The 21,104-nt window shown below is 36.0% G+C and overlaps 2 protein-coding genes across 6 annotated transcripts; both read left to right on the top strand.

Moving 5' to 3' along the window:
- The first annotated feature begins 2,114 nt into the window (after nt 1–2,114).
- On the top strand, nt 2,115–8,570 carry LOC132181178 (UMP-CMP kinase). Of its 5 annotated transcripts, XM_059594279.1 has the most exons (9): nt 2,223–2,376; nt 3,178–3,231; nt 3,920–3,974; nt 6,755–6,872; nt 6,962–7,118; nt 7,451–7,531; nt 7,611–7,718; nt 7,952–8,017; nt 8,194–8,570. In XM_059594279.1, exons 1-9 carry the CDS (start codon nt 2,311–2,313, stop codon nt 8,233–8,235), a joined length of 747 nt encoding a protein of 248 aa, XP_059450262.1. In that variant the 5' UTR covers nt 2,223–2,310; the 3' UTR covers nt 8,236–8,570. The 5 variants fall into 5 exon arrangements, with proteins under 5 accessions (XP_059450257.1, XP_059450259.1, XP_059450260.1 ...); XM_059594274.1 differs by lacking the exon at nt 3,920–3,974 and having other exon boundaries at nt 2,115–2,376; XM_059594276.1 differs by lacking the exon at nt 3,920–3,974 and having other exon boundaries at nt 2,115–2,376; nt 8,197–8,570.
- A 1,652-nt stretch (nt 8,571–10,222) lies between these two features.
- LOC132182477 (pentatricopeptide repeat-containing protein At4g25270, chloroplastic) lies at nt 10,223–11,983 on the top strand. Its single transcript, XM_059595733.1, has one exon. The coding sequence runs from the start codon at nt 10,255–10,257 to the stop codon at nt 11,869–11,871; it is 1,617 nt and encodes a 538-aa protein (XP_059451716.1). The 5' UTR covers nt 10,223–10,254; the 3' UTR covers nt 11,872–11,983.
- The last annotated feature ends 9,121 nt before the right edge of the window (nt 11,984–21,104 follow it).

Genomic DNA, 21,104 nt, shown 5'->3' on the forward strand with positions numbered 1-21,104 from the left:
GGTAGGCTTATAGTGTGAATTTATTCCCAACAAACATCATGATTATCACTACTGACAAAAAAAAAACTAATTAATGGAAATTTGAAGTTATAAATTAAAAAAAAAAAAACAAATTTATACTTGGTATAATATGTCCAAGCTGTATTTCTACGTCTTTACTAATTAATATTAGGAGAAATATTAGGAGGACTCCTGGTGGTATCATACAAGTTGATTTGAATTTTGTGATAGAGAGAATGTCCCCGCTCTCAATTAGGCACACGTGCTTGAAAAGATGAAGTGCCATCTTTTTTCTTTTTTTTTTTTTATTAATTTTTGGTATGGTCCATAAGGAATTCCAACTATGGGTTTTCTTGAGATGAGGCAAGTCAGTGTTTCTATATGAAAGCTGAGGCCCAACACCACTCATGTTTGCATCCTAGTGGGAGTATTTTAAATATTGGACAACGGAAAATTAGAGTTCAACTTTCAGTTCCGACCAATCATCCAGCCTAGTCACCAAGCTCAATCCAAACCCGACCTCAAATGAAACTTAGTACAACGTTGGGCGGGGAGAGACAGCTACAGGCCTCCCAGTCGGCCCAAATCAACGAGTCCACCTAGATAATAATGACCTCTCTCTCTAGTTGGAAAACAATATTTAGCCCTCGTTAACGTTCCTCAAATTTTTATTTATTTTTAAAGGAAATGTGTAGATTTCATTATCAAGAGAAAAATCATAACCAAATGCTACGAGGGTACAAAGTCATAGATATATACAATCATAAAATTTTTATGACTTCAAGTTTCCGTTAACCTATGTACGACTACAATTAAGGAACATATACGCTCTGAGTAGACTAAATCTAGGAAATGAGTTACAAAAAAATAAAACAACAAAAAAAACTAAAAACCAGACCGTGAGAAATAAACCCCCCACACCGATCTACTCCTCGGCCCAAAGCTCATGAGACAATTCACATACTTGACCAGAAAGCCAGAACAAAAAGAACAAAAAAAAATCAAAGGAAAAAACTCAAAAATAAAATAAAAATTCCCACAAACAACAGCGAAAGAGCACATCATCGTAGACATCCTCGAGAAGACATGCCTTGGTTGATGAAGAAGATGAAATCTAACTTTGAAGAAACTAGATCTAGATCTAAAACACACCTACCAAAAATGAAAACTCGAAGAGACCACAGAGAAGATACTAAGCACTGCTACTTTTCTCTGTGATTTATTCTTCTTCTTTATGTTACTTGGAGGGAGAGAGAATAATCCTAGAGAGAAGGCAGAGCCTCTCTCTAGACTAGGGGTGTCACGTTCATCAATGTTTAAAGGTTAGTATGATATTACTATTTACATGATTTTTTTTCCTTTTTTAAAATTATTTTGACGTAACATTAATGTGAAAATAATTTTAATTATTTTATGTGTTGAATTATTTGTAAATGTTTTTGCTTCCTTAAAATGTGTTGTCAAATGAAATATTCTCCCAATTTACTTTTGGGTTGCAATGTCCATTTTCACATATCCAAAATGATTCTTGATTCCGCCCCCCTCCCCTTTTTTTTTTTTTTTTTTTTTTTTGTATTTTTATTTTTATCATTTTGGATGCGGAAGGAACCCAATAGTAAATTAAGTGACATTGCAAAAATTAAAATATTAAATGAGAAATTATAAAACCATACCTTAATTTTTACAATGTTCCCCTAATTTACCATTAGGTTTTTATTATTCCTTTTGATTATCCAAAATGATTAAAATATCTCAAATCTATCATTTCTTCAATTTTGTAGCCCCCTTTTTTTTTTCTTTCGTTTTTCTTAAAGTTTTGCTTTTTTCGTTTTTTATTTACATTTTTTTTTTTTTTGGTCATTTTAGATGCAGAAGAAAATATTGCACCTCAAAAATAGATTAAGAGACATTGCAAAAATTAAAAAAATTGAATGAAACATTGTAAATAGGAAATAGTTTGAGAGCTAAAATATACTAATTTTCCTTCATTCAATTAGGAAAAAAAATTTTTATATATATATATATATATACTCTTAAAAAAAAAAAAATAAAAAAAAAAAAATAAAAAATAAAAAAAATCTAAAATAGAATCATAGCGGGCTAAAGGCGTGCAGCTCACCCGTTCTGCACTGCCAAGTTGCCAACGTACCAGGTGTACGTGGAGCTGAATAATAGGTATTGCGTGCTACATGTTCGACGTAATATCTCACTCAATTAACCCATTCTCAATCCAAAAACAAAACGAAGACCAAAACGAAGAACCCAGATCAAGACCACCCCGGGAAGAGAGAGAGAGAGAGGACAGGGGAGATGTGGAGGCTCGTAACTTCACTTACCGCATTGGTTTCTTCCAGCAAATCATCCATTCTCAACCAGGTAACAACTTCAGGCTCACTCACCATCTTTCAGTGGAAAAATATATGTAAAGGAAGAAAAACAAAAATGACTTTGAGCGTAGATTTCATTGTGAATGGGGCGTCTTTGCTGGATCATGGTAGTTGAATTACTATGACTTGTTTTTCCCTGAAATCATGCGAGGTCAAGTTTAAATAAGAATATCAGAAGCGTCCTGATATTCCTTCGTGTAGTTTATCATCACGCTGCGCAATTGGATGGGATCCCCCCTTGTAAATTTGGGGTTAAGGAGTAAACCAAAAGTTGGGTGGGCTGGGGATACTTTGACGGTTTAGTTGTCTTCTTTGTTTCTTTAGTCTAAATGGATTTATGCCTGTGTTCATTCAGGGATGTTAGACCAACTTGGAATTAATTATGCTATGCATTCAGATCCAACGGTAATATACTTCACATGGTTCCACTTTGACATGTTACAAGATCACGACCGAGTAATGGTCACATGACGAAAATGAGTTAGCTAAATGCAGAGTATGTACATGTACATAGTATTGGCACATATACGCTCATACATATACATATAAACGTACCTATATATACACATTCATACATAACAATAATGAGGGTTGAAAAGTGGGTTCTGGTATCCTTATTAGTTGGTTTAATTTTTTAGGAAATTTTTCTATAGGCATTTTATTTTCCAGCAGCTGGGAACTTTATTAGTTTCTAAGATCTCCATGTGAATTTTTCATCCCTTAACTTTTTGACTCTGTGTCCAGACTTTAGGCCTGCTTTTGATTTTTTGTTTTCTGTTATTGACTCCAGCCAGCATCCACATTGAAGATTTGGAAATCATTGACCACAGAGACACCTATCCTGGTATTGTTGTTTAGGATAAGGACTTCTTTTTACAGTGCTGCTAATGTCATAAAGAACTGTTAGTGTTTACTACTTTCTAGTTATGGTTTCTATCTATGAATTTTACCAAAGAATTAGATATTAGCGCTGAAGCTTTTGAAAGTAGTGGTGACTACATTTAAGAGATGATCTTTTAATGCCTATGATAAATCCCCTTAGGGCCAATTACTTATCAGAAAAAAAGAGACGTTCTTTTAATGCCTGTGGTAAATGCCATTTGTCTATGATTGCTTTTGGAAAGAAAATAGTTCTGTCCTTGGCACAGCCTTGTTTAAGCTATTTGACCGTGCTAAATGAAGACTTTGGCACCATTTTTCTCTTTGTTAAATCATCGGGCGTAGAGACCTGCCTTGTGATGTTGAGTTGCATGTTTTTGATTAGATTGGCAGATTGGGGTTTAAGTCAAGTATTTGTTAGATGGTGACAGAACAACAGCTTATTCCTCATGTTAAACCTGGTCTGATCCTTGATATTGCAGTTATTGCCCGTAAAATACTGTTTGAACCATATTCCTTTTCCTGGGTATAAAATATCTGCTAAATGGGCTTTCAAATTTTTTAATATGAAATTTATGTTTGAAGTTTCCGATTATTGAGCTTCATTGTTGTCAAGGGAATCACTTTCATGTTTGTTTCTTATTTTGATGCAGGCAAGACATGGAATTTCCACCCATGATTGCACCCCATTCATAACTTTTGTCTTAGGTAATAAGTATGCATTATTGCGTGGCTGAATAATGGGATCCCATATTATTTTCTTTTCCTTTTCCTTTTCCTTTTGGTAAGTAATGAGATCCCATATTCATATATATACTGTTATGAAAAAAATAATTTCTGTTCTTAAAGGTACCTTGGTTTAAATCATTCTTTTAGAAGGCTTACCTTGGGGTCTGAAGAAACAGATATCAGAACTTGTTTTAACTTGATTTCATTCCTTGAGCCTCACTTCTTGAGGCTCACTGCATGTTTGCTTCTTGCACTAACCACTTGTAGAGAGATTTACTACTTCCAAGTTAACAAGTTAGGAAAATATTATTCTATATGCTAGTGATATATGGAACTAGAAAATGTTTTTCGCTAAGATAATATTTGTAGTTTAAAACTAGATGATTTGTTATGAATTTGAGACGTTAAGAATCTCAAAATGACATTAGCTCAGCATAGCTTGCTAGAGAAATTCACTCCATGTAGTTGGCTACAGTATTTAAACATTCTTGAGAATAAAACTTGTTTCCAGACTGTTCTTAAGTGGTCTTCATTTTCAAGATCAGATGATCACTTAGTTTCTTTTGGTCATATGATAGGAACTCCCTAGCCCTCCAAACCCCAAGGTGTAACTGAATACTTGAACTCCCACCAAAGGAGGAGAATTACCATTTAGCTACAAATGCTGGTGGTAGATGATCCATCATAGACACAAGCATTTATTAATAAGAACTGTTGGTGATGAATCTCCATCTTAAGTAAAAGGTATAAGGCATGTAGTATATTGATTTAGCTTGAGCCATTTGGGCTAATTAAATGCAGTGAAACATCATGTGTTGCATGGCAAACCATACACCAGAAAATTTGCTTTGCTGGTAACTTTGGAAGATATTTTAGTTAGCAAGGTGAACATACTATTATTATAGTCTATATGTCAATAAAATATCTTGGATTCAGTGGTACGCTGGTTTGTCTGTCGACAAACTAACATCCTAGAATGGCAGTGAAGATATCAGTTTTTGCATCCTCAATGTCTATATGAAGACTTAGCAGACATATAGAACAACCGAGTTTGTAACACATTTTCCATGAACATGTAGTAAAGCAAATTCTCCTCTTACATCCCCCCCGCCCCCCTTTTTTCCCCCAATAAAAAAATAAAAAACAAATTGAGAAATAAAATAAATATATAAAAGAGCTTTTAACTTCAGTGATTTGATTTTCCTAGTATGAAACTTTTGCCAAGTTTGAACAATTATGTTGATGGCTTAGCCAGTATTTTGGGATGCGCGGTGTCTTCTTTGCCTATGAAGTATCTTAGCTTTTCATTGGGAGCTCCTTTTAAGGCCAAATCTATTTCGGATGGGTTATTGAAAAGATCGAGCGTTTTCTAGTTGGGTGGAAGAGGATGTACCTATCTAAGGGTGGAAGGATTACCTTAATAAAGAGCATGGTGTCTAATTTGTTTACATATTTCTTGTCTCTTTAACTAATTCCTGCTGGCGTTGCAAATCGCATAGAAAAGTTACAAGCGAGTTTTCTTAATGAGTTCAAATTTCACTTGGTATGATGGTCCAATATTTTCTCACTTATTGCTGAGGGAGCGTTGGGGGTCTAAAACGTTTTTTTGTTCAATCGTTTTGTTTTGGAGAAGTGCTTTGGCGTTATGTGCATGAGATAGAAGCCTTGTTGAAAGTCGTAGTGGATGCCAAATATGGCAATTTGTGGAGTGAGTGGTGTTCTAATGAGGTTCACAGGTCATATGGGGCGGGTTTGTCGAAAAATATCAGGAGGGTTGGAAGAGTTTTCTAGTCATACTATATTTGAGGTGGGAGATGACTCAAAATTAGATTCTGGCATGACAAGTGGTGTGGGGATCAGGTCCTTAAGGATATTTTCTCGGATTTGTATAGTATTGCTTGCATAAAAAAGGCTTTCGTGGCTGATTACTTGGAGTCATCTAGTGATTACCACAAGTGGAATGCAAGTCTTATTAGAAATGCTCACGATTGGGAGGTGGATATCTTTGCTTTTTTTTTTTTCTTTTTTTTTTTTAAACTTGTATTTCTGTAGACTGAGGTAGGAAGTTAAAGACAAGCTTCGTTGAGAACCTTCCAAGAGAGGGATATTAGACGTTAGATCTTTCTGTAACATCATTGTTCCTCATGATAGCACCCACTTCCCTAGGAAGAGTATTTGGCAGAATAGGCTCCCTTGAGAGCTGTGTTTTTTGCCTGGAAAAGGAGTAGGTAGTCTAGGGATCATCTTTTTATCTATTGTGAGATTGTTAGTGCTTTGTGGAGTGCTATTTTCAATTATGTTGGGTTAGCTTGAGTCAGCTGTGTAGGGTTGGAAGGCAGTCCGCAGAGCATAGTAGTGTGGAAGATGGTTTTGTCCTATCTTTTGTGGTGTCTTTGGAGGGAAATAGATTATAGAAGTTTTGAAAATCGTGAGAGGACGATAGTGGAACTTAAGTCTCTCTTTTTCAAAACTCTTTACTACTGGACAATTGCTTTAGTTCATAAATTGCTTAGTTTTTATGATTTTCTTGGCTTGTTCTCTCTATCTAGCTAGATGTTTCTTCTGCATACTTTTTGTGTATTTGAATCGCACTCTAAACCCTAAACCCTAGCAGTGGTTGGAACAACTCGCAAAATCCAACGTTTGCACTTTTAATGATGTTTCGTTTACTTGTACAAAAAAGTATGAAGTCTTTTGCAAAATTGTTGAAATGGTGAGATTTTTAATGCTTTTATTAAATTTTTTTCACGTTCTCTCAGGTGGCCCTGGTAGTGGGAAAGGTACACAATGCGCAAAGATTGTTGAGACTTTTGGATTTAAACATCTTAGTGCAGGAGATCTGTTAAGGAGGGAAATAGCTTGTAATAGTAAATATGGGTAATGATGCTTGATCTTCATTGTTCAGAATATTCTTTTAGCACATTGTTAAATTTATGAAGTTTTTTGATGATTGAATTAAATTCCAGCTCCACGATTCTGAATACAATTAAAGAAGGACGAATTGTTCCTTCAGAAGTGACGGTCAAACTGATACAAAGGGAGATGGAATCAAGTGACAATCACAAATTTCTTATTGATGGCTTCCCACGAAGTGAGGAAAACCGCATAGCATTTGAACGAATCGTGAGTGTCTCTCAAATATTTGTCCCCTTTAAACAGGAAAAAATACAATTGTTCTCCATTCATCATAATAATCAGGTGAACTCAGCTTGCCATGCACTTTGCCTTCCAATTTATACTTTTGGTCAACGGAAATATTTTTACACCTACAAGGAAGAGTTAGCAAAGTTATGGTTTTTGTAGATGGATAAACTAGGAAATGAAAGAGATCAGGAATGAAAACTCTAGTAAGGGTGTAAGGAGCAGTAATAATTCCATTTCAAACCAAATGATTTTTCATCACTAGCTTATTACACAACTTGTATGAAACATAACCCATATTGTTCTAAAAGCAGATGGGAGCAGAACCAAATATAGTCCTATTCTTTGATTGCCCGGAAGAAGAGATGGTGAAACGAGTGCTAAGCCGTAATCAGGTTCTTATGCATTCTATTTCTTCATATAGTCAGATTAGGTAGAAACCTTTATTCAAGGGTATGATGTGTTTTGTTGTAGGGCCGAGTTGATGATAATCTAGACACAATGAAGAAACGTCTTAAAGTGTTTGAAGCATGGAATCTTCCTGTAATCAATTACTATGCAGAGAAAGGAAAACTTCATAAGGTAATTTAATAAGTAAATGATGTATTCGGGGATTATATTAGATCTTTTTAGTTGGTGGTTTTTGAGTCCCACAGCCTTCTCATGTACATGCATACATAATCTAATCAGCGTCGTTCGCCTTTGTGCATGTGTCTGTCTTATTTTCTTCCCCATCTTTTGATGAGTTTATAGCATTCCATTTCCTTTTTTTGGGATTGATTGCATGATGTCATAACAGAAGCCAATATGTGCAGATCAGCGCATTAGGAACAGAAGATGAAATATTTGAACAAGTTCGCCCGCTTTTTGCTGCATGTGAGGTATGTTTTACTATTGATATTTACCTTTTAAGTGCTTATTGTATCACTCATCAAAAATTTGCCCCTTGTCATTTAGCTACTTTACTTGTCATGAGCAGTAAAATAGGTACTGTATGAGACTCACCTTGTGCTTTACCTGTACTCAATCGGAAAATAATGTTTACGTCACTTTACAGCAGATTAATTCAAAGACCCTGCTGTTCCTTGAAGGACAATGACTTGGATTTTATTCTGGAGCAGGTGATTAAGTGAAAGTTAATTGTGTGTGTCAAACAAAAGTACAAACGCGGGCAGTGCCGGGTTTTAGTTGGGAGTTCTGCCGCAATTGGCTGAGATGGCCAGAGGTTGGTTGGCTTGCTACAAGCCTTTCAAGGAATGGGAATTCTCAGCTTAATTTGTCTGGGTATTCAGTAGGAGGCAAACACAAATCAGCCTAGAGGGTAAATGTCCTTTAACTGTTATTATTTTGATGGTAATATACACTGTTTATGCTGCAATAGAACTGTGCAGTGTTGCAGCTCGACTTCTCTATTCTTAAATCACACCCAACCCCCCACCCCCAACAAAAAAAAAAAAAAGAAGCTCAATATTGTTCTATATTATGAAAAAGGTTCTATGGGAAACAGATTTATTTAATGATTGCAGTATATCAGAAAACAGAAGTGATGCCTTTTTCATGTTTAACGGAACATGAAAGGTTTATGTCGAAACAAACGGAGTCTTAATTACATTCAACGATTCTATCATTGACAAGAAGTGTTTTAGAACTGTGTAACAGGTGAATCAAAACAATGCTTGAAGCTGGTTGCCAAGATGGTCATGGATTTTTTTTTAAAATTTTTAAAATTTTTTAAATTTAAAATTTTATTTATTTTAAAATTTTAAAATTTTTATTTTTTTTTCTGCTGGGCAATCCCAACGAAGTGGAGTTTGGGTGCATTGAGAAAGAGAATTGCCGATAGATTTTTTTTTTTTTAAATCACTTACAAATATTTGATTTGAACTCACAATAAGATTTATTAAATCGGATAAAATCACTTCTTTTTCTTTAACAAATAAATTAAGACCATAAAATGCACTAATTTGCTTACCAAGTCATGTATGTGTGTATGAAATTGAGTAGTGCTAGAAAGTAGAAAATTATCTTACAATTAGGGGTGGGCAAATACTTGCAAAATCCGCAAAACCCATCCCGCCCATTTTCCCTAAGGAAAATGCGGATTTGGGTTGATTTTCCAATTATTCGTAGGTGTCGGGTTGGATTGCGGGTTGAGTTTTTTAAAAATCCCGGATACCCATCTTGCCCCGCTTTACCCTAAACCTAATAACCCAAAACCCAAAATATCTCATTCTCACGCCTCTCTTAGTCCTCACATGATCTCACGTAGACGTAGCCTCCCTCAATCCTTACTCTCATCTCACGCAGATGGAACCTCCAAACTTTCAAAGTTCAAACCTAACCTAGTTGCTTATTCACTTTCCCTGCGCCGGTACGGTACCTCCCTTGTGCTGCTCCCGCTCTTGCTTAGCTGTGCTTAGCGTCCATTGGAGCTCCAGCAAGTTTGTCTCTTTCATTCTCTCTCTCTCTCTCTCTCTCTCTCTGTTGCTGGAACTTCCCACGGAATCAACCCGAACCCGCATTATTCGCCTCATTCTCACCCGCCCCGAAAACCCGGTACCTGGCGGATAAAATCTACTGTAGCCAAGTGACAGGTTAAAATTTTAAAACCCATATGTTGCAAGCTGAGTGCTCGAATGGCCATTACTCGGCCCACCCGATCCGCGCCCACCCCTACTCACAATACTAATGTGAGAGTTTCAACCAACTCTTGGATTGTCATTAAAATTCAATGGTTGATTGAGATTAGCATGTCAGCATTGTGTGATAGTTGTGGGACAAAAATATAACATATAACATAAAATATAGTTTAAATATATTTGAGACAACCGAAGTTAAAATACTTTTTCATATGGTTTCCATTTTGTATTACAAAACAAGATAAATTAAAATTCAAAACTATAAAGTTAAAATTTAAAATGATTGTGATTTATCATGTGGATGTAAATTCTTGGAAATAGGATTTTTTTTTTTTTTTTTTTTTTTTTTAAATGGTTTTGATGTAAAAAGGGAGAAGGCTTAAGAGAGATATATATTTGATTTAGATGCGACACACAATTTGACATCATGTCTTGTGCAATGGGGCTGAACGTTACATTGCACTGAAAGGTATTCCCCCATGCAAATGAATACAAATCAACTCCCTCCAATTTGCCATTTTTCTTTATTAATCCCTTTTCCCAAAATGGAAACCACTTTCCACAGAAATTCTTTTATCCTCTACTGCTCTTCCAAGAGCAAGAAAATCAAGAAACCAAAACAAATCCAGCAGAACAAAGGGATCAGCGGCCTCTCCTTTCCAAAATCAACCCCAACCCCACTCTTAATTAACCAAAAACCCTACACCCAAACAAAAATCCAGGCCCTTGACGCTGTCGTTGATGACCTAGAAGCCTCTGTGGAGAAAGGCTTAAAAATTGACACCGAAATATTTTCTTCTCTCTTAGAGACGTGCTACCATTTGCAAGCCATTGAGCATGGTATCCGAATTCACCGCGTTATTCCAGCAAACCTTTTACGTAGAAATGTTGGCCTATCGTCGAAGCTGCTTCGTCTCTATGCGTCATGTGGACATGTCGACGAGGCTCACCAGGTGTTTGACCAAATGGCTAAGCGAGATGAATCGGCTTTCCCGTGGAATTCTCTTATCTCGGGGTATGCTGAATTGGGTCTGTATGAAGATGCCATGGCGCTTTACTTTCAAATGGCGGAGGATGGTGTTGAGCCGGACTCGTTCACGTTCCCTCGTGTGTTGAAAGCTTGTGGGGGAATTGGGTCGATTCGTGTTGGGGAGGAGGTGCATCGGCATGTGGTTCGTTCGGGCTTTGCAAATGATGGGTTTGTGCTCAATGCTCTTATTGACATGTATGCCAAGTGTGGCGACATTGTAAAGGCTCGGAAGGTATTTGACAAGATTGCTTTCCGGGACTTGATCTCATGGAATGCCATGCTCACGGGTTATATTCGTCATGGGCTTTTGGTGGAGGCATTGGACATCTTTGGCCAAATGCTTAAACAGGGCTATGAGCCAGACTCGGTTGCTATATCCACAATTCTCACCAGTTTGTCGTCATTGAAGCTTGCACTCCACATACACGGCTGGGTTCTTCGTAGAGGATTCGAGTGGAATTTGTCTATTTCCAATTCATTGATTGCTGTGTACTCAAATCACGGAAAGTTGGATCAAGCACGCTGGTTATTTGACCAAATGCCTGAGAGGGATGTTGTGTCATGGAACTCTATAATTTCTGCTCACTCTAGAGACCTGAAAGTTGTAACGTACTTTGAGCAGATGGAGAATGCTGGTGCTTTGCCAGATAGCATCACATTTGTGTCCATGCTATCAGCTTGCGCCCATTTGGGCTTGGTGAAGGATGGGGAGAGAATGTATTCAGTGATGAGAGGAAAATATGGAATAAGCCCAATCATGGAACATTATGCTTGCATGGTTAATCTTTATGGGAGGGCAGGACTGATCAAAGAGGCTTATGCCATCATAGTGGAGACAATGGAATTTGAGGCTGGCCCAACAGTGTGGGGGGCATTGCTATATGCTTGCTTTCTTCATGGAAATGTAGATATTGGAGAAATTGCAGCTGAAAAACTTTTTGAATTGGAGCTGGATAATGAACATAATTATGAGCTTTTGATGAAAATTTATCGCAATGCGGGTAGATTGGCGGATGTGGAAAGAGTGAGAGTGGTGATGGTGGAAAGAGGGTTGGATTTTTGCTAGACCCATGTGTCTCTTTTAATTCATTCATATTTATGTTCAACTCCTGTAGCCATTAAAGATTGGAACACAAAAATGTTATGTGTACATATTATGAAACACTTATAAATTGATGTCTAAGGTGCTGGCTAATAGATTGAAAAAGGTCTTTCCTCATATAATTTCTCCAACACAAAGTGTTTTTATCTCAGGTCGCCTGATTTCGGACAACATATTGGCTGCATATGAGACGCTTCATACTATGCACAACGGAATGAAGGAGAAAAAGGGATTTATGTCGGTCAAGTTTGACATGAGCAAGGCTTATGACAGGGTGGAGTGAAGGTTTTTGGAGGTAGTCATGCGGCGTATGGGATTTGATACAAGGTGGATTAATTTGATTATGATGTGTATTACCTATGCAAAGTACGTAGTTTTAGTGAATGGGACGCCCTGTGGAAGTATTACCCCTTCTAGGGGTATCCAACAGGGAGACCCCATATCACCTTATTTGTTTTTGCTTTGTGCTGAGGCGTTGAGTTCGTTGTTGACTAAGGCGAATACCGATGGGTTGCTGACGGGGGTCCCCACTTCCAAAAGGGGTCCTCATGTTAGCCACCTATTTTTTGCAGATGATAGCTTATTGTTTTGCATGGCAAATATCAATGGAGCAACTTGACAAGCATCTTAAGAGTGTATGAAGTGGCCTTGGGACAAAAATTGAACCAAGATAAGACGGCAATCTTTTTTAGCAACAACACTCTGCCGGCCGACAAAGATCAAGTGTTGGAACTTGCATGAATACCAGCTTCACAAAGATATGACACCTATTTGAGACTTCCCGCCTTAGTGGGTAAGTCGAGAACATCATATTTTCGAAGTATCATTGACAGGGTTGGTAAGCGATTAAAAGATTGGAAGTTGAAATTCTTGTCTCAAGCTGGGAAAGAGATCCTTTTGAAGGCGGTCATTTAAGCTATTCCAATTTACTGTATGAGTGTGTTTCGTCTTCCGAAATCACTATGTTCGGAGATAAACTCAGTAATGCAAAAGTTTTGATCGGGTCAAAAGGAGAATGACAAACGGATCGCTTGGATGAGTTGGAGCAGAATAGGGCTTTCAAAAAGGCGTGGGGGCATGGGTTTTCGAGATTTTACTTGTTTTATTACAGCCCTTTTGGCAAAGCAATGTTGGAGGATATGGAAGGTGCCGGATAGCCTTATTGCAAAAATTATGAAAGCCAAGTATTTTCCGGAGTGTTCGATTTTGGAAGCCCAATTAGGAAGAAAACCGTCATTTGCGTGGCGAAGCATACGAAGCTCGTGCGGTTTGCTTCGAGAATGGTTAATTTGGAGGTGGGGTGCGGTGAAAAAATACGTACATGGCAAGATAGGTGGATTCCTCAACCTCACACTTTTAAGGTTCAATCCTAACCGTCTCTGTTAGCTCCTACAACCACAGTTAGTGAACTATTGGACAATGCAACACTAGGGTGGAATCAGAGTTTGGTGAATCAGATTTTCTCACGTGAGGAGTCCCAACTCATCCTCTCTTTACCACTCAGTGGCTCACGGCAAGATGATGTACTTGTATGGAGGGATACGGCCAAGGGGGTCTTCTTCGTTCGTAGTGCTTACTATATACAAAAAGAGGTGGAAAAGGCTACTCAAGCTGAAAGTTCCCATGGGGGTCAGCCTAGTGCAATTTGGGAGAAGCTGTGGAAACTGTTGATCCCAAATGTGGAAAAGAACTTTCTATGGAGGGCCTGTCATGAAATCCTTCCGACTAGAGCCAACCTATTCAGGCGCAAAATTATTGCGAACCCAAAGTGCCCAATCTGTGAATTAGAAGATGAAACGGCGGCCCATGTTCTTTGGAATTGCCCCTCAGTTGCGGATGTCTAGGGCATAGGGGAAAGAATATTCCAGAAAAGCTCTTCCCATGATTGGACTTTCTTACAAGTGGCCGAGGAAATGTTTGTAAGGTGTGATCGGGAGGAAATAATTCAGTTTGCAGGCATCGCAAGGAGACTATGGCTAAGGCGAAATGAAGTTGTCCATGGGGGCCCTTTTGCCTCTCCAGCAGCGGTGGTCAAGTCCACTACGGATGCTATTATGGAATATCATGTAGCTCACGTGGAGGGAGGATTTCCAACCAGCACAATGAGATCCACACAGTGGGGGGCACCGCCGGTGGGCTGGATAATGGCAAACTGGGACGCAGTGATCAATAAACAGCAAGGAAGGTGGGGAATGGGGGTGATCCTAAGGGACCATACATGGCGGATGATAGCAGCAAAGTGCTCCTCTCGGTTGGGAGCTTTAGACCCAACAGTTGCTGAGGCAATAGCTGCTTTGGAAACCATTCATTTTTGCAGCAGATTGGGCCATGACTGGATTCAGTTTGTGGGTGATGCGAAGGTGGTGGTGCAGGCGGTGACAACAGATGAACCTGACTAGAGTAATAAGGGCCATATTATTGAGGCGATTAGGACAGCTACCCGATCCTTTTCTCACTGGAAGATGCTAAATGTGACAAGAAAAGCAAACCAAATAGCTCACGTCTTAGCAAGAAGGGCATCAAAACAATGCATGGACAGTGAGTGGTTCACTGACCTACCGGATTGTATTAAAGATCTTCTTGCCTTTGAACAAGGGTACCTGAGCTAATTAATGAAGCTACTATCATTTTCAAAAAAAAAAAAAAAAAAAATGAAACATTTCTGTACCCAATCATGTCTACAAAGGCAATTAAATTAATAGCTTAACTTCAATGGAATTGGAAGGGGTGTTTATGGTTTAGAAAGTAACAATGGACCCTGATATTGTTACGGTATGGTACCTTTTTTATTTATTTATTTTTTTATGTCCACACAAGAAAGAGGAGTAGAGATTCCAATCAGTGACTTCTGTTTCATAATGCGTGACCCCTAGCTAATTGAGCTACCCATTGGGATGGTATGATACGTATTAAGATTTGACTTAGGGTCCGTTTGGCATTGCGTTTGAAAGGCTTAAAAATGCTTTAACACTTAAAAAGTTCGTTTGAAGAAAAATGTATTTGTTTGGTAAAAAAATTGAGTTCAAAAAGCTTAAAAATTGTTAAAATGCACTTTTGGCAAAAGTTTAAAAAATGAGGATTTTGCTCAAAAGCTCTATTTCTTAAACGCAATCCGAAATAAGCTCTTAGGTAGTTCAAAAAAAAAAAAAAAAAAAATCCTAAAGCATAAATGATTGAGATTTAATTTAATTTTCTTTCACTTTTTGTGACAAATTTGGAATTACATCTAAATAGTTGAGCCAAATTCAATGTATAATTAAAAGTGTATAATGGGCATTGGCAGCATTATAAATTAAAAGATTGTGCTCGAGAATGTTGAGCAATGACAGTTAATGGGACAGCCTTTGCTGATGATACATGTGCAGGATTGCTTCTAATCCTTCCAATGAAATCATAGAAGCTATTGCCGAAAATAAATAAACACATTATTTCTCCAGCATCGCCCCATAAATCTTGTACGAGATACATTGCACGTGATCAACAAATTAGAGATTTCCGTAATTAATTCATCGCCAAACAAGACTTCTTGTCTGTTGCCCTAATAATTCATGTAAACATGTACTGTACGTACACACTATACATCATAAATATCTCTCTTGATGTTGATTCAATATTAAATTTGTTTATGTCTCCAAGAGATAGCTCAATCGGCTAGAGACCATGCCTTATGAAGCGAAGGTAACTAGTTTGAATCTCTCCTCCCCCTCTTGTGTGGACATGTAAAAAAACAAAAAAAACAAAATAAATTTGTTTATAATAATGGTTCCGTCGTTTACAACTAAATTGTCTTAAAGAAGGTGGAAGCAACTTCCTTCATCTACTGTTTCTTGTCGGTTAAGAAATTCTTTTGACAATTGCATTTTTGGCAGCAATCAACCTAAGAATCTCTCATGGGTTTACAATAAATTCCGAAAACTTACTTGTAAAATTAATGTATCTATGGATAGAAATTTCCTTTAAATTAATAAGTAGTTGGAGGAATTTTTATTTTTATTTTTTATTATTATTATTATTATTATTATTATTTTCTAGAAGTGTTATGTATGTGTCCCTTAACATGCATACAAGATGCACTTAGTAATGTTTGATTCTCACATGTTTTTTAATATAATTAATAATAAAAGAAATACATGTGCTTCTCATATGCATGCTTTTTTTTTTCTTTTTTCTTTTTGAATTGTCCGTACAAGAGAGGGGGAGGGGGATTCGAACTAGGGACCTCCACTTCATTAAGTGTGGTCCCAGCCGATTGAACTATCTCTTGGGGAGTCTCACATGCATGTTTAAAAGACATATCATGTCACTTTTTTTTTTTTTTTTTTTTTTTTTTTTTTTAAACAAGACACATATCACTTTTAAAGACCAAATTTTAAAAAAATAATATTGACAATTGCAATTTTGGCCGATTGGCGTAAGAATATCATGTGTTTAGAAGAAATTCAAAAAACTTATCTAAGGACAAACATTTCGTCCAAATTGGGTTGGATTTTTTTTTTTCAATCTAGCTAGTCTCTTAAAGTATTATGTATTTCTTAACAAGAGAGAACGCCATTTTTTGTTTAATAGTACATGCTTCTCATATACTTTTTAAATATATTAATACACGTGCACATGGCATTAGCTCCTTATAACGAGGAGGAAGGGTCGAACTAATTGTTTGATTGAGTGTTTAGTTACACGAATTGGTTTATATTTCTAAAATAAAAGTTCATAATTTACAACCTAAAAGTAAATAAATAAATAAAATAGAAATTATGTCATCAGTCCCTATGCTTTTGCATTTTTTGACATTAAGATCTTGAACTTTAATTTGAAGAAATTAAAACCTAATTAAGCTATAAATTTTTGTAAATCGAAACATTTGTTAGACTTTTTGTCAAATTATTGACAAAAAGCTATTGATGTGCAACAGTCAAAAGACCACCAAAATGCCCCATGCAAGAAGCTGAAGCTCAACCTTCATGGCCGTGAAGGGCACGGCCATGGAGGTCAGCCTCCGGCTCCATGGTCATGGTCATGAAGGATGTCACCCAACCACGGTCATGGTTGGACCAATTCAGCCCTACCATGATTGGGCTGTTATGACCATAGTTGAGCTAGATCAAGCCAAGTCTTCGGTCATGGTCATTGTAACACCTCCAACCCGCTACGACTAAGTTTTCTTAACTTCAAAGCTCGAGAGGCAAAAAGACATTTAATAGGAATCTGAACAGCAATAAATAAGTAAACTAAATGCATAACATAAAATATTTGCTACAAAAATATAAAGTATCAAAAGGTATCTTTTGTGCTCCAAGCCACTTATTAAAAATTTTAAATAACATGACATGATAACTAAGTGTATAATCTGACCTCCTAGTTCACTTCAAAACATGGAAAAAAAGAAAAACAAAATAGGTCAGCAAAAGGCTCAATAATAACATTCTCAACCAATTAAATGTTAATATGACAGTCTCCAGTAACTATTTGATCAATCATGTTAAAAAAATAAAAATAAAAAATCAAAGGTTGGTTGAAATTGACACATCAACATTATGAGATAATTGTAGAATTGAAATGTGGCATATATAAAAGATCAAATTCAACATATAAAAATAATTTTACTTTAAATTTACATGAATCTGAACTTAATTTTTTTTTTTTTTTTTTACTTGGTACTAGGCCTCGCATACTATTACATTATGTATGCTTGGAGTTACGTGTAATCCTGAATGACCAATTCTCAACCTGTGACTATAGAAATAATCAATTTAGGCTACCTGATTAACCTTTGTGCACTCAATGTGGCAATACATGGCATAGGAAAAGCGTTAAACGTATGTGTGCTATCACAAATGATTAGCCAAGTTGGGATTAGAGCTCCCTAAAATAATTTATAAAGTTTAGCTAATGTGGGACTCAGCATCCATGAATACATTTATAATCAATTGATCGCTCAATGTGAACAATTCATATTTTTAATGCAAGGCTAATCTTTTAGGGTAACACAATAATTTTCTTCCACAGCCATGCAGGAGTTTGCTCAGGCATGACGATAACAATGAATGGACAATAGCTTAGCAATGGTTGGGCTAGGCACTGCACGGCCAACCACAGGTTGTGGTTGTTGAGGACCAACCTCCATGGTGGGAACATGGTTGCTGTACCATGGTCTTTTTTCTTTTTCTTTTTCCCTTTTTTTTTTTTTTAAAAAAAAAAAATTAATCTCAGAGCACTTTAGAGTCTTAGACAATAGTCAAATAAAGTGGTCCATATGAACAGCTTATGAAAGCATGGTAGTGATATAATTGTTATAAAATCAAACAATTAAAATCCCAAAACAAAGCAAGCGTATGATCTCTAACAATCATCAAGAGCCATCCCTTTTTCCGACAAATGTGTATTAGCATTAATTATCAGACTGCTTATTAGGAATTGATCACCTTGCGTTTATATTACGATAGTTTGAGTAACATATTCATAGAATTGGGAACTTTTTAAACCCCGGCATCCAAAAGAGATGATATACATATGTGTACATTTTTTGAACTTGACATTAATAATTTAATAAGGGATAAAAAATTTAAATTATCACATTAAAAACTGTGCACTACTGTGTGTAACACATCTCCCGACAGCAAGGCCTCAAAAACCATGGACATGAATCGGATGGATGACATGAAGGAAAACTAATAACTAGAAATAAATCTAGTTGATCATTGAATTGTGTGGATCACTTTAGAGCTCTAGCCAGAATCATTCGTTCCCCTATGGCCTATGGGTCCACTATTTCCCATTCCTGCCTTCCACTGATGTTACTGTTTTTAATTTTGTTCCGTTGTAGTTTCATGGCTTTAAATGTTATATTCACCTTTTTGGTGCTCTTTAGATCTGGTTGCAGATTGTTATCCGATATCACCTAGACTTCATGTTGGTTTTCTTTTTAATTCGCTTTGATTCGACCATCATCAGGGTTTTCTATACTGCTATAACTCTCCTTTACCACTATAGACTATAGTTGTATATTTCTTGTGTGCAACATTTCTGATGCACCTTTTCAAACTACCTTATTGGTGGCTAAGTTTTTTGGTCTTCGTGTCAAAAAAATATAAGATCCCATCATTTATTTAATGGATTCTCTTTTAATTTTTGTTTATTCATACTTAAAAAGATCGTTTTTTAGCTTATTGTTGAATTGCTCAGCTCTTTATTGTTTATTGTACGTAATCTCATAAAAAATAAAATAAAAAATAAAAAAAATCTGATGGATGACATGAAACAAAACTAATAATAACCAGAAATAAATCTAGTTGATCATTGAATAGTGTGGATCACTTTAGAGCTCTAGCCATAACCATTCTTTCCCCTATGGCCTATGGGTCCACTATTTGTAAGTGCATTCTCATTTGACTAATTAATAAGACAAAAAAAAAAAAAAGAAAGAAAAAGAACTTCTATAAATCTAGTTTTCTTTTTAAAATATATAACATACACAAACAAACACCTCCAACTTACAATTTACTTTAAAAAAATAAAAATAAAAAAAAATAATAAAAAACCTTGTCTTTTGACTTGAGGCCAAAAAAAAGAATTATTTACGAAAGCCCAATTTCTCAATTGCATTATTCGACAACTTCCGTCCTTTGTGCTTTGATTGATTAAAACACCTTTTACAGCTCACAATAAATGTACGTAAGAGAGTTTTCAAGCCTTTAATTAATGCTCGCCTCTGTCATCTGACTGTGACCATTCCTAGCTAGCCACAAGTGAATTTATGCTTGACCAGTTTGGTCGGCAAGGTGAGAACAGAACAGATGAAGATAGAGAGAGACACATACTTATCTTTGAAATAAAATTAACCCCGAGTAATTACTTTTACTTTTCGGAAAGTTGGTCGGTTGTTCCGTTAAATTTGCTTCCACCTGAATCATTTCGCATTACTTTTGTGCGTGCCCTTTTAACGGTTTCACATCTATATATTCGTTTGTCAATCGGCTTTACTAGATTAATTTTTTCACCTGAAATTTACATAATTAATTTTTTTTTTCTTTTATTCATAATAAATTTTTATAATACTTATATGTTAAAGTATTGATTATAAATGGTTAATTTTACTTGTTTGTATTAACTTAAACTTTTGAAATAAGTAATGATTTAATACCATATGACTATGATTAACAAATTATGTTCGAATAATCAAATGTATATAAATAAATACTTTATAATATAAAAAGAAGCCTAGTATTAGGTAAAATGGGACTCTCGGTCTCTCAAAAAACTCTACTATATCTCAAGAAAATGCATCAGAGTGTTCTAATTTTATCGGGATTGCCAGACTTCGTGAAAATTTTCTTTATTTTGCAAGTAATTCATTACCGGTCCAACCGTCCAAAAAATTGCACTAACAAAGATCATCATTGGCTGGAGGTTTATGTTGAGATAGATTCCGTGATGAACTAGATGATGATTCTTCAATTTATTTGTTGTCATCCTATCCTTAGCGTCAATTTGGTTTACGTGATAGTTGTGCACTTTGATAACATGTGAAATTCGTGTTGATTATGCGGAATTGCATAGAAATTTCTAGCTGTACTTTGACTTAATTGGGTAATATTTTCATGATACTATTTTATAAGAACTAGCTGTTGATCGTGGGGATATATGTAGGTTGAACTTGATTATTATTTACAGAAATGTTTGGTTTTATATCTTTTGCTTATTTTTTGTCAATCTAGAGAAGAATGAATTTATTACTAAATTTGTAGGACCGCATGTAAGTCCTGCAAATTTAATAATAGATTCACAAGAGAAATGGACAAGAAATAAGCACGATATAGATATACAACACAATTATTTATATTTAAGAAGATTACAATTGGGCCTTAATTGAATTGATTTGTATATTTTGGATTCTTTGTTACAAAGTAATATTAGGATCGGTGAGATTTGTATATCTTGGATTCTTTGTTGCAAAGTAATATGACAATCTCTAGAGGATAATTCAATCTAGAGGATAATTCAATCAGTAAAAACTACGACTCATAAAACAAAGGTTGTTAAATCAAATCACCATCCCCTTATGTATTATAGAGGATCTCAATTTTATTGGAACGTCTCAAATACTATTTTTTTCTATGAAATGGGTGTCCTTTCAAATAACAATGGCACCACCAAAAACAAATACAAAAATACAAAATAAAGACCCACCCATATATTTT

The sequence above is a fragment of the Corylus avellana genome, chromosome ca5 (genome assembly GCF_901000735.1).
Source record: "Corylus avellana chromosome ca5, CavTom2PMs-1.0".
Lineage (NCBI taxonomy): Eukaryota > Viridiplantae > Streptophyta > Magnoliopsida > Fagales > Betulaceae > Corylus > Corylus avellana.